This window comes from Drosophila kikkawai, chromosome X (genome assembly GCF_030179895.1).
Source record: "Drosophila kikkawai strain 14028-0561.14 chromosome X, DkikHiC1v2, whole genome shotgun sequence".
Taxonomy (NCBI): Eukaryota; Metazoa; Arthropoda; class Insecta; order Diptera; family Drosophilidae; genus Drosophila; species Drosophila kikkawai.
Window position 1 is genome coordinate 12,035,924 of NC_091733.1, and position 19,146 is coordinate 12,055,069.

Below are 19,146 nucleotides of genomic sequence, written 5' to 3' on the forward strand. Positions count from 1 at the left end.
ATTAAATCTAAAAACTGACCGATAACCAAAAAATCGATATATGTTTATATAACCAATCTTCAGTCACAAATTCTGTATGTTTAATGTTTTCAATAAACCATTTCACCCAAAAATAATTATAATACCTCCAATTCATATCCATTCAAATAAAAAAAAAAAAAGAAATCTGATATCTTAAGGTTTATTGTTTATCTTAGGAGTAATCACTTAAATTCATACATTTATAATCTTACATTCGAAGGACTAACCTAAGCTTGAAATTCCATTTCAAATTCCATTTAGCTCTCGTTTCGTATTTATTTCTCTTGATTTTCTTTTTGCTGATATATATTTACAGTGTGGGAGATGATGATGTGGGTGGTGTTTGGTTATGTGGGAATTGGGGTATTTTTGATTTCTTTTTTTTTTTTTGGAGCCACGATCTGGTGTGCATATCACAAAGTGTTCATCCCCTACCGATGGCGGGACAGCTGAGATGTCGCGGTTGTTGGATATCAGGGAAGCGCTGATGAGGATCTGCTGCGTCTTCGACCTCTGGAAATGGTAGCGGAAACGGAAACGGAAGCCGAAGCGGAAGCGGAAGCAGCAGTTCCAGCCTGACTTACAGGTGGCCTATAAGTGGGCAGATCTATAAATACGGCCCTATATTCCGGCACCTCTGGCCGCATGGATCGCGACTCTGACTGCAGCATATTCGTGTAGTAATTGACCTCGTTTCCCGCCTCAACCGGCTTGCCCTGCTTTTGCTGCTGCGGCTCCTCCTGGTCCTGCCACTCCTCTCCCTCCGCGTTCTGCTTACGGGAGCGGGCTCGCATCAACCGGAAAAGATTCCTTTGCTGCACCAGGGAGGGCGAAGACGATGAGCGACGGTTTGCCTTCTGGGAGCGCCGCTTCAGAGTGGAGGTGGCATTCAAAAAGGCGGACTCCTCATAGCGTGGTATGTACCGCGGCTTGCGTGACTCCGATGGACGCACTGCGTCACGATCATGGGGCGTCACATTGAAGCCAAAGAATCGAGGCGCCTGCACCGAGATCAGGGGCAACAGCGTCTCCCTGGCGTAGCGCTCCGCCCGCTGCAGTAGCTCGCCTAGTCGGAAAGGCAAAAGCTGAACAGTCTGCGGTTCATCCGTTCCCATTTGGGCCATCATTTTGGGTGGAGTAGGCGGCGGAGGAACTGAACTGGAACTAGAGTTCATCGACGATGACGTCTGATCCTGTTCGATGTCACCGGACAAGTCTAAATCCTTGCCCTGCTTTACACGCGGCGTGGTGGCCTTCAGCACGGGCTCCACAATCTCAGGACCATTGGTGGTGCCATAATCCTGCAGATTGCGTCCCCGATTAACCGCCAGCCGACGATCCTTGAGCACTGGCTCAAAGATCTCACTGGCAGGTTCCGAGGACAGACTGCGACTCGATTCCGCAGTTGCAGCCGCCGCTGCCGTCTCATTGTCCAGGGAGTTGCCCACCAAAATGGGTTGCCAGGGCAACTCATCATCCTGGCCAAGGGGATGATAGCTCTGATTACTGGCCAACTTGAAGCTGGTGCCCAGATTGAAGATATCCTTCCTCTGCTTGGCGCTCTCCACGCCATCTACTGCCGTTTCCTGGACACTGGAGTCGGGCACATCGGTGGGCGACAGGGTGGGATTAGCGCTACCGGACGGATGGGTGGTGTAGGCACCATAATCCTCCTGGTTGTCCAGCTCACAATTGCCCGAATGGAGACGCAAACGAACCGGATTGCCGCTGCTCAGCTTGGTGCTTGGCCGGCACAGGGAGTGACTACGCCCAAAGCTATCCGTGAGCACAACCTTGTCAATGTCCCAGTGGGGCAACCCCTTGCTCAGCCAGCCGCTGTAGGACTTGTAGTGCAGACTCAAGGTGGTGGGGAAGCCCAAAGCCGGATGTGGGACAATAATCTTGGACACAATGTCGCCGGCAAAGAACTCGGCATCGTCTTTCCTGTAAAATAAATTCGTTTATATTTATTGTGAGAGCACGACTTGGGCTCCCAGTTACTCACTCGGATATCTCAAAGGTCTCGTTGAGACCGCCATCGCCCTCGAGTATGGCCTCCAGGCGGCCAATGGTACGCAGGGGCAGATCGTTGAAGGAATTGAAGATTTGCAGCTGAAATTGGTGGGCACAGAAGGGCTCCTCCTCGCGGGTGAGTAGATAAAGCTGCCCACGGCCCGTGGAACGATCAGCATAGTAGCCCATATTGCCGCATCGGGGTACTCCTTCAGCCAGATCCTCGTCATCCTGGGCGCAGGGGAAGCATCTGCCCTTGAGGAAGTCATCATAGCTGGCACAGGGAAAGGCGGGGAACAGGCAGCGTGGAGCCACAGAGTCAATAAAGAACTTGTAGGCGCGACGATGGTTGCACAGGGAACGTCCCTCCTCGTCCTCGGCGGCCTGGGCAGCTGTACAAAAAATATTAAATTAATTATTTAATTAATTATTTAATAATAAATAATTATTCCCAAGAACTTACACCATATAAAATCAGTCACAGCTCCCACAAAAAGATTGGAACAACCCGTCTGGACACGTCCCCCGTTGGGATAATAATCCACATGCCCCATGGGCTGCCAGGAGCCCAAGCCACCCAGTATCAGGTTCTCTCCATTCGAATGGATCACATCCACAAACTCGGCATCGCTGCTATCCAAACGCACTTTGGGATGCTGGGCCTCAAAGAGTGGGCCAGCCGGATCTAAGCCCGTAATTCGGGATAGTCCAGGCAGCTCCGCGCCCGCAAAGCCAGAGACATGGGCACCCAAACTGAACCCAATGACATGGGTGCGCATCAGATCCAAACCCTTGTGCTGCTGCAAGTTGCGAAGGAGCATGGCCAGCTGCTTGCCCACCAGACGGGTATTGGCTGCCGCCCGGACATAGTTGGGAAAGGTGGCTCCATTCTCCCAGTCCACGCAGATGACAATGCAGTCCTCCTGGAAATAGAAAGAGGTTAATGAGCGGTATAAATAGTATCTTCCAAAGATTACTCTTTATACTCACCACCGCCATGAGGGCCGTTTTCATCTCATAGATCCAGACATGAGGACAGGCAGAGCCAAAGCCATGGACTATGACCCGCACGGACAGCTCGTCGAAGCCCTCGAGATCATCGATCGTGGGTGTGATCTTCTTTTGGCCACTTAAGGTCAGGTTGCCGGGGGATGATAATGATGATGATGATGTGGAACTGGAGCTAGATGATGATGACCTGGCACTGCCCTCAACTGGAGGAGCACTAGTGCTGGTCTCCGTCTCCCGCTTGCCGCGAAAGGCATTTGTCATGTTCAGAAAAGACAACTCCATTAGCGGCCTGTCAGATCTCTGCCGCGTGGAATAAAAATAGAACTTGGTATTGATCTCCTCTGGTGGTGAGGGCAGCATCTCCAGATAGGCAAATGGTCCGGAGTCCTCGAAGCAGCCCAACTCTCCATAGCAAACCCGTTTTACGGCCCTGCGGGAGCGATGACCCTGATGACGGGCTCGCTCCTGCTGGCGCTCTTCGTGGGCCACCAGTGACTCTTGCACCGCCAGCGATAGTTCCGTGAAGTTAACATACTGCCGCGCTGAGGTCACTTCCTCCTGGGCCAAAGCTATAAAAAATATACAAAATGAATATAAATATTCACAATAATAAAGAGGCGAGTCAGCGGGCAAATAAATGCGGTTCTGTGCATTGCGAGCACGTTCTCCACCGTCAGAAATAGATTTTATACGAATTTCCGTTTGGAATTTGTACCCCCCTCTACCCCTACACTCGAGAGAGATGTTAGAACCAGTTGGGAATCGTATGTGCACACGTGTGAGATTTTATAAAAAGTCTAACAGCAAAACAAATGCAATTCGCTTTTGAATTAGAAAAGGAACTAAATAAAGCTAATCAGAATTTAGAAAAAAATTTTAAATTTCATTAAAAAACAGCACTTATATGAGACATTTAATCAAGATGGACATCGTTAATATAAAGCTCATTCGATCGAATTTCCCTATTTTCAATGGCAACGCAATGAATCTCTTTGGTTCCGATTTCCCGCCCATCCAACGGATTTGAAACGCACGCCACGCGGATGACATAACGCCGACATTCGTGTGCGCAAGTGTGTATGATGGATCGCCGGAGCGTGATTGCGTTTTTAAAACAACCAAAAGCCCAAAAGCCGAGGAACTGAAACCAAAACCAAAACCAAAGACAATAACCCAACCCAAAACTGTCCGCACGCGCAATGAGCCCCAAGAAAGGCAATGGGGAAATAGTGTGATGTTCCTAGAAATTCCAAAACAAAGTAGAAATCAATAAAAAAAAAAAAACAGCAAAGGAAAATCTATATAAAAAGAATATAATATAAAACAAAATTAAAAGAAATATATATATATGAAAATAAAAGTAACATGATAAAATAATATAAAATAGAATATATATAACATATATATATGTGTATAGGGATATATCCCTCTAAGAATAGGAATAGAAATTCCTGCAAAATGCCAAGGGCCCGAACAGGGCTCGTACTGCCACCGGTAAACGGATTTCCCCCTAACACCTCAGGCCAACCCATCTACTAGAAATCGTAGGATCAAGTGTTCCTTTCAAGTTAAAGGGTACAAATTAAGGAAAAATCAAGGCTAACTAGATTCAAAAAGATCAAGATTTACTTCAACTCTTAACCTTTTTATACCCTTGCAGGGTATTATAATTTCAGTCAGAAGTTTGCAACGCAGTGAAGGAGACGTTTCCGACCCTATAAAGTATATATATTCTTGATCAGCATCAACAGCCGAGTCGATCTAGCCATGTCCGTCTGTCCGTCTGTCCATCTGTCCGTCTGTCCGTCTGTCCGTCTGTCTGTTTCTACGCAAACTAGTCCCTCAGTTTTAAAGCTATCTGAATGAAACTTTGCATATAGTCTTCTATATACTCTCACTGCTATATATGTCGGAACGGGCCGGATCGGACGACTATATCATATAGCTGTCATACAAATGTTCGATAAATTTGTAGAAAAAAAATTATAACTTGGCTGTTTTTCAATATTTTTGCATCATTTTTGAGATATAGCCATTTTATATTATTACAGAATTTTGGTAAAAATTTTATGAAAATCGGACGACTATATCTTATAGCTGCCATAGGAACGATCGGAAAAAGAATAGGAAAAAAATTATAACTTTGTTGTTTTTCAACATATTCTTATCTACTTTTAGATAGCTTCTTTTATTATTTCAGAATTTTGGTAAAAATTTTATGAAAATCGGTCAACTATATCATATAGCTGCCATATAAACGATCGGTAAATGTAGAGAAAATATAAATCTGGGAATGTAAAACTGTAACTGTCAAACTGTAAACATAATAAGTATAGGTAAAATGTAATGAAACTCTGTTTTGTGAGTGTTTTCAGCATTTAAATTTATAATATAAACATCAAAACCAATCTGCAAGGGTATACAAACTTCGGTGTGCCGAAGTTAGCTTCCCTTCTTGTTTCAATTTATAAAGTTTAAAGTTTGATTTGATTAGTAATAAATTAATAAAAAAAAATAAAGAAACTCCTGGCAAAATGCTGAAGCACCATACAGGCATTGCAAGTTGCAATCACCAGGAATGGAATCATCCTAAAATGACCGCTGATGTTTATGCTGTGTGAGTCCCCTTTTTGCTGTGCCCGTACACCACAGGCCACTCCAGCTACCGAAAACCCTTAAATAAAGTGCTCAATTTAAGCTTTGAAATACAAATCAAGGTGAACTTTGATTGAAGAGCTTAGCATTTTCTTGGTTTTATTAAACGAAATTCTTTAAGTGATCTTTAAATTAAATTATATAAATTATAAATATTATTAAATTATATAATATATAGAATTATATATGTATTATTACTTTATAACTCAGTTATTTTATATTTAAATTATAGTTTTACTTGTTTGTGAAACATTTTGGCATCTTCCAAGGCAGCTTACCGAATTTTATTTATATAAATAATTTAATTTTAATTTGCATTTATTTTTTATAAATAAATTCCACTCAGATCCTCTATGCTCTTCAATCCATGGCCCAGCTCAAGGGTAAATTAATCTCGGTTACTCTGGGCTTTATTGGTTTTACCTTCACAATACAGACAATATCTCATCTCTTTCACTTGAGTTTTTATGCAAATGTACACAGAAAAAAAATTATATATTTCATGGGAAAACATATATGAATATTTAATAAAAGAATAAAAAATAACATAGCTAAAAAACACATATTTCTATATTTTTCTATAAACAAACAAGTTTTTTAGTTATAAAAACTATTGATAATATTTTTAAAAATTACTAGGAAATCTTGAACCAGTGTTATCCCCCCTTAAAGCTAAAATGTAACCCACATTTGGCCATTATTTGTCGCCTCCCTGAGACCCATTGTGCAATCAACGCGGAGGCACTGGAGTGGTGCCGTTGAACGTCTTCTTAATTGACACAATCGCCGCAACTAACACCCCCTCAGATAACAAAATTAAATAAAGCACAACACAACCCAACAGACTCGTTAAAAGCAAACACAAGTCGAGCGCTAAGTAAATTAGTTAATGTTTCGCGGCAATTAGTTAATGGGGCCCACGGGGCGTATACTTACCAGGGGCCGTGTGGCACTTGAGCAGCACGAAGAGAAGGCAGCTGGCAATTAGCATGATTACCAGATTCTACCAATATCGGTTATATATATATATATTCTCTGAATATATTAAATATATATATTTTAGTTGCTGAAACTGAACATTGCTCGCCGCAAAGATGTGTGTTATGCGTCTCTTTTCGCTTTGGTAATAGCAAAATATACAATAAACAAATTCACTTTCACTTATTTGTGAACCTGCCGGGGCGACAACCAAAGCCAAACCGAAGCCAGAGTGAAGCCAAAGCGTAGCGAAGACCGTCGTCTATATGCTGTGGTTGTGTCTCTGCCTCCAAAGTCGTGACTATAACTATGACTGCAAGTCTTTGAGAGCGTCTCTGACTCACTGACTGACTTAGCCACAAGGCAGACAGTCAACCAATTACGAGTGTCGCCAAAAAAACCTCCGCTGGAATCTCCGGATCTGGGATCTCCAATCTTTACTCTGGAATCTCCAATCGGGTCTCGGCTTTCTCCAAGAAGGGAGAGCGGCTCTCTGTCTCTCGTCTCCAGCTCCAATTTGCGACAAGCGGTACTGACTGATTGATGGCCTGATTGATGGCTTGGCGATCAGTCGTCTGCAATCAGAAGAGACAAAGTCATATATGTTTAAACGGTTTCGCTGGACACTGTGAAAAATTAATAGTAATAACAAGCTAAGCTTAAGCTAAAGCTTAAATATTTTTATTATAAATTAATTAAAAATGCTAAAATTAAATAACAGAAAATAAACAAAAGAAATTTGCTCTTCTATTTAAGGAGGAAATAGAAATACCTTAGAAAAAAGAAAGTCTTATTAGAAATTATAAAACAATCACAACAGTAAAACTTGATTTTAATATTTAAAACATTTTTCAAAAGGCCAATACACTCGAACCTCAATAAATGTTTGATTCAAATCAAAAAAGGCATTCTTTTTGCCCAGTGTAGTCGTGTTGCCATTGTATAATAGGCCGGTTGCACTGGCACCCGAACAGGATGTTGCGCATGTGCGTCTGCCGGCGAACGCGTCGTGACTTGCAGCCTTGTATCTGTGCAGCTCGTAGTATCTGTGCATCTTGTAGTATCTGTGCATCTGCGGCATTTAGTCCATTGACCTTACACTTGTCGGCGGAGAGCATTCTGGCCACACTAAAATCCAGCCCGACCACTTTTTGGACCGCCTCGCATTTGGGTCAACAGGCAGAGACAAAGCCAAGAGCGAGCAAGCCGTTTGTTGACATTTTTTTTTTTTTTGTATATTTTTGCCAATTTTGGAAGGGGAGGAGGATAGGAGGAGTCACTAAAGAGGTGTGACTCAGGCGGAGATGTGACAAACGAAAGTGAAAACCTCACAAAAAAACTGGAACTGTAACTCGGCATGGAAGTTGCACCGATGTTTCCACTATTGATTAACAAAGCTTTTTGGTGTTCAATCAACACTTCATTTCACTTTCGTTGGCGGCGTGGGGCCGTGATCTACCAATTAGCGCCTAACTGCTTAAGACATTAGCGGATTGTGCAACACAAGAGATACCGAGATACAAACATACATCTGTTAGCATGGATAAACTAGCGACACTTTGCTCTTAGTTACTTTTCTTGCCTGTTTTAAGTGCAAAAATAAATATAAAAAAAAACTTGCTTACTAATATTCTTTAATATTTTGAGACATTTGCTAGTTGTTTAGGAATAATTTGAAGTACAGAATATACAAGACTTAGGGATGACATTATGCAATTATATATGTTATATGTCAGAACCAGTTGGGAATTATATGTTGACACCTCTCTTAATGGGATCTTTTGGTCGAATTCGCCTTGGTTTTTATGAAAAATTTACCATTAAAACTAGTAAAATTCGCCCTTATATTAATCATATACATATACATATATTGTTGTAGATACAACTTTATGTACATCATTATCAAGCCGGCACATCGTGTGAACATTCCATAGACTCTAGCTACCTGTGATGAAAAGCGAAATTAAAAAGCTGCGAGTACCGTTAAAGAATAAAAAAAAGAAGAAATGAAGACAGGTTGACATGCCGGTGGTGATGAAGATGTCACTGAAGAAAGCCAAGAGCCAAGTCAAGCTTTGGACCTCAGAGTCGTCAGCATCATCAAGCTGAACAAAGAGCTCCATCAAAATGGAAAGTAACGCACTAAATAATGCTTCTTAGGTGACTTTCGCATGGGCTCTATATGTATCGGTGCTGTTTCTATATTGTATATACATATATATATATATTTGTGGCTAGCGCTTCCACTTTCAAATAGATTAACCCAATTTGGCGGCTCTGAGGCGGCTTTCCGTTGCTCATTTTCGCGTTTGCCGGCTAATTCAGCTCATTACGAGGAACCAGTGTCTGTGATCTCTTCAGCATGGTAAAAAAAAAACAAAAAATATAATACTGAAAAAAATGGAAGTACTTGGAAATAAGAAACTCTGAATCCAAAGTGAAAAATAGGAGAAAAATCTGGCCTTAAATTGGGGCAATATTCAGGGGAAATTTTAATACAATTTACTTGGAACTTTAGCTAAAAAATTAAAGCTCATTATAGTTTACAAATCGGTAATAAATATTGTTTAAAATTTTAGATAACTGTTTCTGTATGAGATTTAATTATATTTTAAAAATTATTTAATTTAATTAAATTTTAAATTTTTTTTTTTAATATTTAGTTTATATATATTTTAAATATTTTTTATTTTATATATATTTTAAATGTTATTTATTTGAATTACATTTTAAATATTATTTATATTTTATAAATTTTAAATATTATTTATTTTAATTATGTTTTAAAATAATTAATTACATTTTCAATGTTATTTATTTTAATTTTATTTAAAATATTACTTTTTTTTAATATTATTTATTGAGAATGTTTCCCTGAAAATTTTTTAAAATATTATACATAAAAGTTAAAAAATGACTATTAGTACTGACTAACTATTAGTTTTATGGAATCATAAAATTTGCATAAAACTAATAAACATAATAATAATAAATCATAAATAATAAACTTTAGATTGATAAAAACCTCCTTCCAGGTTAAACATACATGCTTTTCCCTATTAGAATAATTATATTCAATTGTAAATGAATTTTTCTGCAAGTGTCTAGATCCCATTTGAATGGGAAAAGCGAGACGAGACTGAGACAAGACCGAGACCAACTGAGAACTGGCTGGGAAAGTCGGCGAATCGATTGGGGAAAACCGAACCATGCCAAAGAAAAGTGCAGCAGCTTGTCTGTGGATATTTTCCTTTATTTCTACCTTCTGTCTACGAATGTCTCATTTAGCTCTGGACGTGAGCCAAGCGAATGGCGGACAATGGAAGTGGTCACTCCGAATTGGCATTGCCAAATGGCAAAAAAAAAACAACAACAAGCAACAAAAAGCACTAATAATTCACAATTCCAATGCATTGTCTTTGCCTTTTGTCTTTGTGCAATCGAAATTCGCATGAAGCGATTTGATTGATTTGTCAAGCCAGGTGATGTGTGAGAAATACAAAGCAATAGTTAAACTTTTTTATTATTATTACTGTTTTGCTATAGAGAATTCATTTCGCCAAGAAATCGAAACGGGCAGTGAGGAAATCCCAAATTTATAGGTTTGATTTCGCGAAAAAAAAACTTTTATTTCAAAATTTGATGTGAAAATCATTTTGAATATATGTACATGTATATGGATTTTTCATTTAATTTGTGCCTTCTCTTTTGGCTTTAATTAAATCAGTTTGGGAAATTCTGTGTAATTATGATGAATTATTATAATAAACTATATTAATTTTCTTACTTATTTTATTTTAATAAAGATCTCATACAGGATCACCGAAATTAGCTCCACTTACTTCAATTTATCGGTCGAAATGCCACTTGCCAAACGAAAGACTTAGGCAACAAACTTGCCACCGATGGCTAATGTGCGATTGCAGGCACACCGAAAATGTGTATATAAATTTCCTTAGCCAATTTTCGCATGGCAGCATAAAATAGTTTCCTGTTTGTTACGACGGACCCAGCAACTTAACTTACAAAAAAGAAAAAAGGGAGGAAGCCGATCCGATTCAAGCCGAAAAAAAAAAAAATTAAAGCTGGGGCAAGAAAATACAACAAAAACCAGCAGCGCATAAAATTTCCGCTCTCTTCTGTGGGGGCATTTTCAGCCTAATGTTGTCCGGTGCACAGTGAGAAAATTATAAGTAACTTAACAAAAAAAAAAACAAATTCTTATGTAAAAAGTAAATAGAGCTTCATAGTATTTTTTCTTAACTTTTAAACATTTTAAACGTTAAAATAACCAAATAAAATACATAAAAAAATTAAGAATTAATTAAATTAAGAATTAAAAATAAATCAATATTAAATAAATTTTTTTCCGGTAGTTTACTATTCTGAATTATTCGTTTTAAATGATTCTAAAAATAAAAATAAAGAAATAAACTCTATAAATTAGAAAACTACATATAAATACACATTAAAAGTTAATTATAACTTATGAATTTTTAATATCTTCTCTTTAACTTTTCACATTTTGAAAGTTTACCCCTAAATTTGCTCTCAGTGCCCTGCTGCATGTAATTAGTGGCAACTATTTATGATCGTTTTCTTTTCAAAGAACTTTTCGTGGAGCCATGCAATCCTCATTGCTGATGCAGAACAGGGCCAACAATGGCCATAAATTCAACAGACGGGAAATACTGTCTGGAACCCAACGGTAAAGTGCAACAGAAATCAACTAGAAATAATAATAAAAATAATAATAAAATAAATACAAAATAAAAACAACTACAAGCGGCATGCATGACACAGTTTTCGGGAGCAGCAGTAACAGCAAACTCCAAATCCGAAAACTCCAGCTCTTTTGTCATTTTTCCGGACTAACCGGCGACAGCATCAAGTTGCCAGTTATGGTTCATGGAACGCCAGACGCTGACCCAATCCGATACGGGGACAACAACATACTATATACTATCTATATATCATTTGTGAGCTTATGAAACCTTCTGGTCTAACCCAGTTACTCAGTGATGAAGAGCACACAGAATATATATGATTTCCTCAGCATTTTCTGCAGACCTATATATATTTCTCTTGAATGAATTTCCCAAGAATCTAGAACTCGGAGACCATCTCCATCTGAGCTTTCCACGCTTAATGGCACGGGGTACAATTAACCAAGAAGATTAAAAGTAATTCCCCCTTTTTAATTGTCGTCATGCCGTCTCGCGAGTAATAGAATGTCAAGAACAAAAGGAAATTTAATTAGTTTGAGCTCGTTTTTATGGTCTCTTTTCCAGGTAATTATAATTTCTTTATGGTGAACTCTCCAGCTAAGAAAATATTCATATATCAAATAAAATAATTGTGTAAATAAAGAGAGTGCATTGGAATGGCATTGAGAGGCAGCGAAAACAAATTACGCTTAAATAATTCATGGAAAATTTTCCAGCATTTAGCAGACATAATGCCCATTTGCATTTGATAATATGCGTTGTGGTAAACGACCTTGTTCCTCCACCAATCATCAACAGCCATCAAGCAACAAGTCAACAATCAACAACCAACGAGAGTTGATTGTTTGCTGGCTCTTCAATTGCTTGATTTAAATTTTAAAATCAAATGGAATTTTAAATTAAAGGCACAAACGGAAAAAATTAACTTAAATATTTAATATAACTAAAAACCTAAAAATAAATATTAATAAAATTTATTTTTCTTACATTTCTTCTATCTTTACAAATCTTTTAATGTTTTCATTTCATTAAAAAAAAATTATACCCGCTGTTTTAAAAATCTAAAAAAAATAAATAAAATATTTTTAAAACATCGAAGACTTTTCACATATTTTTAAAAATATTTTATTCATTTTTTTATGATTTAAATCCTCAGCAAATCTTTAAATAGTTTAATTTCATTACAAAAAAAAATTATACAAGCTGTTTAAAAATATAAAAGAAAAAAACAAATAAAATATTTTTTAAAAAATCTGAGACTATACATATTTTTTGAAATATTTTATGAATTTTTTTTTTACATTTCTTCTATCATTAAAATAACTATCCTTAAAATCCTCAGCAGTTTTTTTTTATTTAAAGAAATAAAATATATATTATATAAATATATCCTAATATCAAATATATATGTATACATATATATATATTTCTTTTAGTGCAAAAAAAAACCAAATTTTTTAGCAAAATTTAAATATATTTCCATTGCTATTTGGCGCCTGGCATTGGTGGAATTTTATGCACTTTAATTGTAGAGTCTTAGTCATACATTTTTGGAGTTGGACTTAAACTCTAAACTGTATGATTTGACTTTTGTTTGCCGTGTGTGTTGTGTTGTGTGGTGTTGCCCCGACAATTCGTGTCAATGTCAGCATGATTTTAGTTTTTCTGATCTGCTCTTGCTACGGGGGGAGGCGAAGGGTAGACAGGTGTTAATGCCTCGGCAAACGAGTTTAATCGAAACATGCATAATACACGCACCGAAAATGCTAAGAAACTGGATGCAGCGACGCACACTTGAAGAAAAATCGTGTGGGAATTGCAGCCTTAATTAGTGCTCATAACTCAGTCAGTTGGACACATTTTTGAGCCGCAGAAATATGCATTTTTGAAATAGTTTCGCAAAGCACTAAGGCTGACACAGAAAAAAATAAATTCAACAAAAAGTAAACAGTAGCCGAAAAGCACAGCATGAACAGCAGAAAAAAATCATAAAAAACAATGCGAATGTGGGGAAAAAAACAGAGACTTGAGGTAAGTAGAGTCACCTCCAGCTGGAGCTGTGTGTTGTGGCTGCTGTGTGTTGTGTGTGTTGCCGCTTCTTCTTCATTTCGCTTATTTCGGACCCGGCTCACGGTTTTCACTTGAAGCGCGTGAAAGTTGCGCTTCACCACGGCGACAGCAGCCGCATCACACAGGGAAAAATATTATAAACCTTTTTTAAAGGTCTTTTTTTAGTTTAAAAAATATAAAAACAAAGCGCCAAACATCATGCAAATTACATTTATATAGTTTAAAATTGTTTATAATTTATTTCTTGACCAAATTTCCATAGAACCTTTAACTTAAATTCTTAAATATAATATAAATATAATAAAAAAACAAAACTTTACAAAATAAATTTTGAAGGCCATTTTCATTTAAATAATAAAGAAAAAGCGGCAAACATCATGCGGATTACAAATACTATACCTAATATAGTCTTAAATTTTTTATAGTTTATTTCTCAAACTGATTTCCATAGAAAAGTCTTAAATTTTAATATAAAAAATATAAATGTTTACAAAATAAATTGTTATATATTTTATTAAAGAATTTAATGCAAACCACAGACTTTTCAAGCAAAATAAATTAAAGATACTTTCAGTAGTTAACTGTTTTTTAAGAAATAGTTAATTTAATTTATTTATATAGAACCTTTAACATTTAAATAATTTAAATAAACAACATAAAATATAATAAAGAATTTAAATACAACCCAAAAACTATTCGAGTAAAAAAAGAAAAACTTTAAGATACTTTCAGAAGGTAACTAGTTTCTAGAAAACAGTTAAAAATTTAATTGATTTATTTTTTATTTTAATTTTATAGGTTTTTATGTGACTAAGACCTACGACTCTGTTTTATTATAGTTTAAATTTTATGAGCTCGGTTGATGGATTTTGGGAATAACAAAAAAATTTAATTTATATTATATATTTTGTAAGTAATTTATGTTTTTAAAAAATGCTAACTAAGATCTTCCCAAATTACAATAAAAGAGAGTTAAAAATCACAGATTAACCCTTTGAGCTTCTACGGATATAAAGCCTTATCCTAATTTTATATATTTAATATTTTACAATTAGGCATACAGAATAAATGTTATATATTTTTTTAATATTTAATACTTTCTTGTGTAAAAAATTATAGCCAAATATCCTAGTTAAAAAAATATATAATAAATCTCATAGTTTTAAATGACAAAAACATTTTTATAAAAAATTTATAAAAAAAAGGTGTGACAAAAAGCTGTCCACTCACAGGGCCAGGCCCAAAAGGCCAGGTAATTAATGCAACTCGAAAAAAAACTAAGGAAAAACCAATGGAAAACCACACTGGCACACCGAAACAAAAAACAAATCACAACAAATACGCACTTTTTTTCGTGTATTTTTTTTCTCTCACCAAAACAAAAACACAAATAAAACTGTTGCGCAAAGCAAAGCGAACCGAGAAATGTTGTTGCCGTGTATTTGTATCTCTTAATTTTAATTTTTTTTTTTGTTTTTTGTATCTTTTTTTCTATCTTTATTTTGTGCAATGCAGACGACGACGTCGACGGCGGCGGCTCACGACTGCTGCACTCACGTAACGGAACTGCAAGTGTGCGGGCGAAAAACGGGGGCTGAATATATTACGGATCGATTCCAGAACTGCGAACCTCGAGCCGTTGCGGCTGAAGATCAACTGAAGAAAACTTCAGGCCAAAAGCCCGGCTCAAGCGAGGCCAGCCGAAGTCCCAGCAGAAGCCGAAGCCGAACCCGATCACCCACGATTGCACAGTGAAGCAGATTTAAACGTAAACCAAAGAAAATTTAATAAAATTTATAATATAATATTTAATCGAGTTTTTGGATTTTATCAATTATATTTAAGTTAGAAATTAGCTTGATTTTAGTTATCTTTTTACGTATATCAAATATGTATCTTAATTTATAATTTGTTTAACATAAATTTAAGAATAAACTTAAGTTTTGAAAATTTTTCAGGTATTTTCAAGCTTTAATTGTCGTCGTTTTCAATATAAAAAAAATTATATACAAAAAAAAATATAAATACATAAATTTATACAATATATTAATACCTAAATTTACTTATATAAAATATTTATCTTAATTCATAACGTTTTTTTTTTTTTATCGGGCCACAAAAAAGAAAACTGACAGAAAAAAACATTAAACCAAAATGTATATTTTGTTTTTTTTATTTATTTATTTAAATCTACGAAACTGTTTTAACTATAAATGAAGAATATAATTTTATAATCTATATATTTAAGAGGCCTCCGTATATAAAAATATATAGTTATCCGATAAAAAAACAAGACATAGCCAATTGTATACAATGTACCCGCTTCAAGTTCTGTGGATTTATGCTGTTTTTGTTGCTCTTATTATAATACTTGCCCCACTGTGCAGTGGCCCGCTATAATATCTGGCCGATCGGCCAGAAACGAGAGTATTGGCGGCACATAAAGATCTTATCATATGGCATGTGGGGCATGGCATTCTTCAGGCTCCCTCCATATAGCTCTCTCTCCCTCTCTGGTGCCACTCCGCTTCCCACCCACCTGGTGTGGCTTATATTAAAACTGGGTCAGCTGTGCCGGAGGGTATTCCCCGCCAAGCACTGCCAAATTGGCATTCTGAGGCTTACTCTCGTCAGTGTGTGTGTGTACAATAGTTTTTTTTTTTTATTTCTGGTACGTTACAATTTCAAATAGGTTTTTGCTGGGCGCTGCACTAACTCCTGCTGCTCCTGCTGCTGCCTCTGCTCCCTGCTGTCGATCCAGTGGCAAGTCAATGCGGACTGAGGGCTTCTCTTCTTTTTTGCTCGCTTAACATTTAAGAGTACAAAAATACATTGACTTTGTGATTACAACAATCCCCTTCCCATACTGTTTCTCTCTCTCTCTCCGCATCTCCCTGTCTCTGTTGGGTTACATTTTTAGCCATGTCTCGCAGGCGCTTACATATTGTTTATATTAAAATAAAAATTAAAAATCATAAAAAAAATAATGATTAAAACGGGAAATATTTTAAGAAGGATCCAGAAGTAAAATTTATGCAATAGGCAACAATTACAATTAGAGCTGGTGGTGCTAACGCCTCCCCCCCTTCTGGCGGCGGTGATCTCTCTATGTCGTCTCCCTATCTTTGCATCTAACCCTCCTGGCCAAAGTCCTCTGTGAATTTGCGCAGCTTCTTCAAATCATCATCGTTCACCGTGGGTTTCGTGCGCGACAAGGACTTTAGCATGTCACGCTGCAAGCGCAAAAGAAATAATTATTATTTAAGGGGAAAATAAATGAAGAAATCAAAGGAAACTACCATGGTTACGGGCGGTTCAAAGAGCTTATCGCTGGGCACATCCATCCAATTCATTTCAACGGCTCCCTCGTCGCCGGGCGAGCAGGGAACCAGCAGATCATTGACAATCTCATCCTTGTTGGTGGGGCTGGGGCCAGTTACCTTCTTGAAATGCGTGGCCGTTTGCACTTTACGCACTGGTTCCATCAGGGCATCGCGCACCACAATGGATATATCCGCGCCAGAGTAGCTACAGGTAAGAAAAAAAGATCGTTTAGTTTGAATTAAAGAACGAAAGAAAGCCAAAAGAAGCCTCTTCTCCATTGGAATAACCATACCCATCGGTCTTGCCGGCCAATTCCTTGAGATCCTGTTCGGTCAGGACGTGTGTGGTGTTGCCCAAATGGATCTTGAACATGACAAGGCGGGCATGTGCCTCCGGCAGGGGAATGTAGATGCGCTTCTCGAAACGTCGCCGGATGGCCGAGTCCAACACCCAGGGTATATTGGTGGCGCCCAGCACGAGAATGCCATCGGTATCATTGCCAACGCCCTGCATTTGGACCAAAAACTCGGTCTTGATGCGACGCACACTATCGTTCTCATTGTCCGATCTCGCCGAGCACATTGAATCGATTTCATCGATGAAAATGATCGAGGGCTTGTGCTGGCGTGCCAGCTCGAAGAGATTCTTGACCAGCTTCTCGGACTCGCCCAGCCACTTGGACATTAGATCCGAGCTGGATACCGAGAAGAATGTGGAACGATTGGCCTCGGTGGCGACGGCCTTGGCCAGATAGGATTTACCCGTACCGGGTGGTCCAAACAGCAGGATACCCTTCCACGGTATACGCTTGCCGGTGAAGAGTTGCGGGAATTTGATGGGCAATATGACGGCCTCCTTTAGTGCCTCCTTGGCGGCATCTAGGCCAGCGACATCGGACCATTTAACCTCCGGTTTCTCAATGACAATGGCACCCTCCAGTTTGCTCTGCAACTTTTTCTTTTCGGGATCATCGCCATCCTCGTCATCGCTATCGCTCTTCTTGTCCTTGTCATCCTTGGCACTGGACTCGCCACCCTCCTTGATTGGTTTCTTCTTGCCCTTCTTCAAGTACTCCTTGAGCTTCTCGGCCCGATCCAGATACTGCAGGCACTTGGCCCGTATCGAGTCCTTGGCCTTCTCGCCCTGAGCCTCATCTGTGGGGTATTGGGTGAGAATTTGTAAAGGTTGTAAGGAAAGAATCTCGGTATGATCACTCACATTTAATGGTGTGCAAGAAGTACTCCACGCCGTGCTCGTACAGACGCAGTGCCTCCGCATAGTTCTTGTTGCGATCCTCTTCGGTGGCCTTGGTCACCAGATCAATGGCCTTCTGTAGAGTGGTTCCGGCTGCCATCTTGCTGGAGGAGTAGATAAAACAGGGAAGACATACGGTTAGGGTGGATAAAATGAATGTTAAGAAAGAGTTTTAAGTTAATTCCAGCAGAGTGACGTCACCTTGGGTTTATATATATATGTATATATATTTATTATATACTTTTAGGGGAACAGGCGCCTCCCCTTTAATCTTGAAGCATCTAATTAATCCCCTAAGAAAAACCTCGACTTCAGTCTCCGCCTCCCAGGCTCACCAGCCCCCTGGCAGCGGGCTTGGAGCTCTTCGGATATTGGTTATCCAATCCCCTGAAAGAATCCTCCAACATCCCGGAGGCAGGGTCCTGCGGTGACGCAGTTCGCATAGCAAAATCGAATTTCTGTGCATGACTAATACTCGCTGCTCTGCTCTGTCCAGCGGCGGCGGCGGCGGCGGCGGCATTGACAAAAACAAATTGCCAAGGCGGTGACGCTGCTGCTGCGATGCGCTTCTTGCCCGGATTACTCACATTTATGCTGGCTGACTTGCTCCGAAATCCAGGCAATCTGTCGCTGGCTATCTGGCTGGCAGGTTCGACAGGTGTTAAACAAAACGAAAACTTAACTATTTTGGTGGAATTCCAACGCGAATGACGACGTCTTGTTTTTTTTTTTATTTGCAAGTGTGACCGTTGCAGGTTTGGCCAAAATGCCACAATTTGCGCAAGCGCCAGGACTTTTCGATTTATGATTTTTTAATATTTAAAAATGATTGTTTTTTGCCTTAACCTTTGTTCAATTTTAAAATTGAAGTGCTAGTTAATAAGTGTTAGTGTGAATTTTACTTAAGCAAAGATTTTTAGTTGCTCTAGAAGCCTGATATTTACATTATTAATTTATTTTGCTATTGTTTTTATATGAAAGTTTAAAAATTTTTGTATTTTGCATTATTTTAAATATATTTGTAAGGGGTATTTAGTTTATTCCAAATTTGCACCTTTAAAAACAGCTATTTTTTTAAATTATAACAAGTTGG

General features: G+C 38.3%; 2 protein-coding genes across 6 annotated transcripts; both read right to left on the reverse strand.

The window, feature by feature from the left end:
• Positions 1-165: 165 nt before the first annotated feature.
• Positions 166-15,133, reverse strand: LOC108083578 (uncharacterized). 4 transcript variants are annotated; one of them, XM_070288696.1, is made up of 6 exons: positions 14,850-15,133; positions 6,637-7,253; positions 3,025-3,614; positions 2,498-2,957; positions 2,027-2,426; positions 166-1,965 (listed from the first exon to the last, which is right to left on the reverse strand). In XM_070288696.1, the coding sequence occupies exons 2-6, from the start codon at positions 6,689-6,691 to the stop codon at positions 495-497; spliced, it is 2,976 nt and encodes a 991-aa protein (XP_070144797.1). In that variant the 5' UTR covers positions 6,692-7,253; positions 14,850-15,133; the 3' UTR covers positions 166-494. The 4 variants fall into 4 exon arrangements, with proteins under 4 accessions (XP_070144797.1, XP_017034927.1, XP_017034926.1 ...); XM_017179438.3 differs by having other exon boundaries at positions 14,822-15,133; XM_017179437.3 differs by lacking the exon at positions 14,850-15,133 and adding an exon at positions 14,706-14,811.
• Positions 15,134-16,111: 978 nt separating this feature from the next.
• On the reverse strand, positions 16,112-18,801 carry Vps4 (vacuolar protein sorting 4). 2 transcript variants are annotated; one of them, XM_017179455.3, is made up of 5 exons: positions 18,641-18,801; positions 18,018-18,157; positions 17,092-17,953; positions 16,775-17,003; positions 16,112-16,708 (listed from the first exon to the last, which is right to left on the reverse strand). In XM_017179455.3, the coding sequence occupies exons 2-5, from the start codon at positions 18,151-18,153 to the stop codon at positions 16,607-16,609; spliced, it is 1,329 nt and encodes a 442-aa protein (XP_017034944.1). In that variant the 5' UTR covers positions 18,154-18,157; positions 18,641-18,801; the 3' UTR covers positions 16,112-16,606. The 2 variants fall into 2 exon arrangements, with proteins under 2 accessions (XP_017034944.1, XP_070144400.1); XM_070288299.1 differs by having other exon boundaries at positions 18,018-18,153; positions 18,641-18,797.
• Positions 18,802-19,146: the final 345 nt, after the last annotated feature.

What these genes read in the sequence shown, in the direction of transcription:
- LOC108083578 (XM_070288696.1), bottom strand. Translation starts at nt 6,691, where the DNA reads ATGCTAATTGCCAGCTGCCTTCTCTTCGTGCTGCTCAAGTGCCACACG. An exon ending in CAAGTGCCACACGGCCCCTG is followed by an intron (nt 3,615 to 6,636) that starts GTAAGTATACGC and finishes TATTTTTTATAG; the next exon opens with CTTTGGCCCAGGAGGAAGTG. An exon ending in GAGACCTTTGAGATATCCGA is followed by an intron (nt 1,966 to 2,026) that starts GTGAGTAACTGG and finishes TTTATTTTACAG; the next exon opens with GAAAGACGATGCCGAGTTCT.
- Vps4 (XM_017179455.3), bottom strand. Translation starts at nt 18,153, where the DNA reads ATGGCAGCCGGAACCACTCTACAGAAGGCCATTGATCTGGTGACCAAG. An exon ending in TTGGCCGGCAAGACCGATGG is followed by an intron (nt 17,004 to 17,091) that starts GTATGGTTATTC and finishes TCTTACCTGTAG; the next exon opens with CTACTCTGGCGCGGATATAT. An exon ending in TTGAACCGCCCGTAACCATG is followed by an intron (nt 16,709 to 16,774) that starts GTAGTTTCCTTT and finishes TTGCGCTTGCAG; the next exon opens with CGTGACATGCTAAAGTCCTT.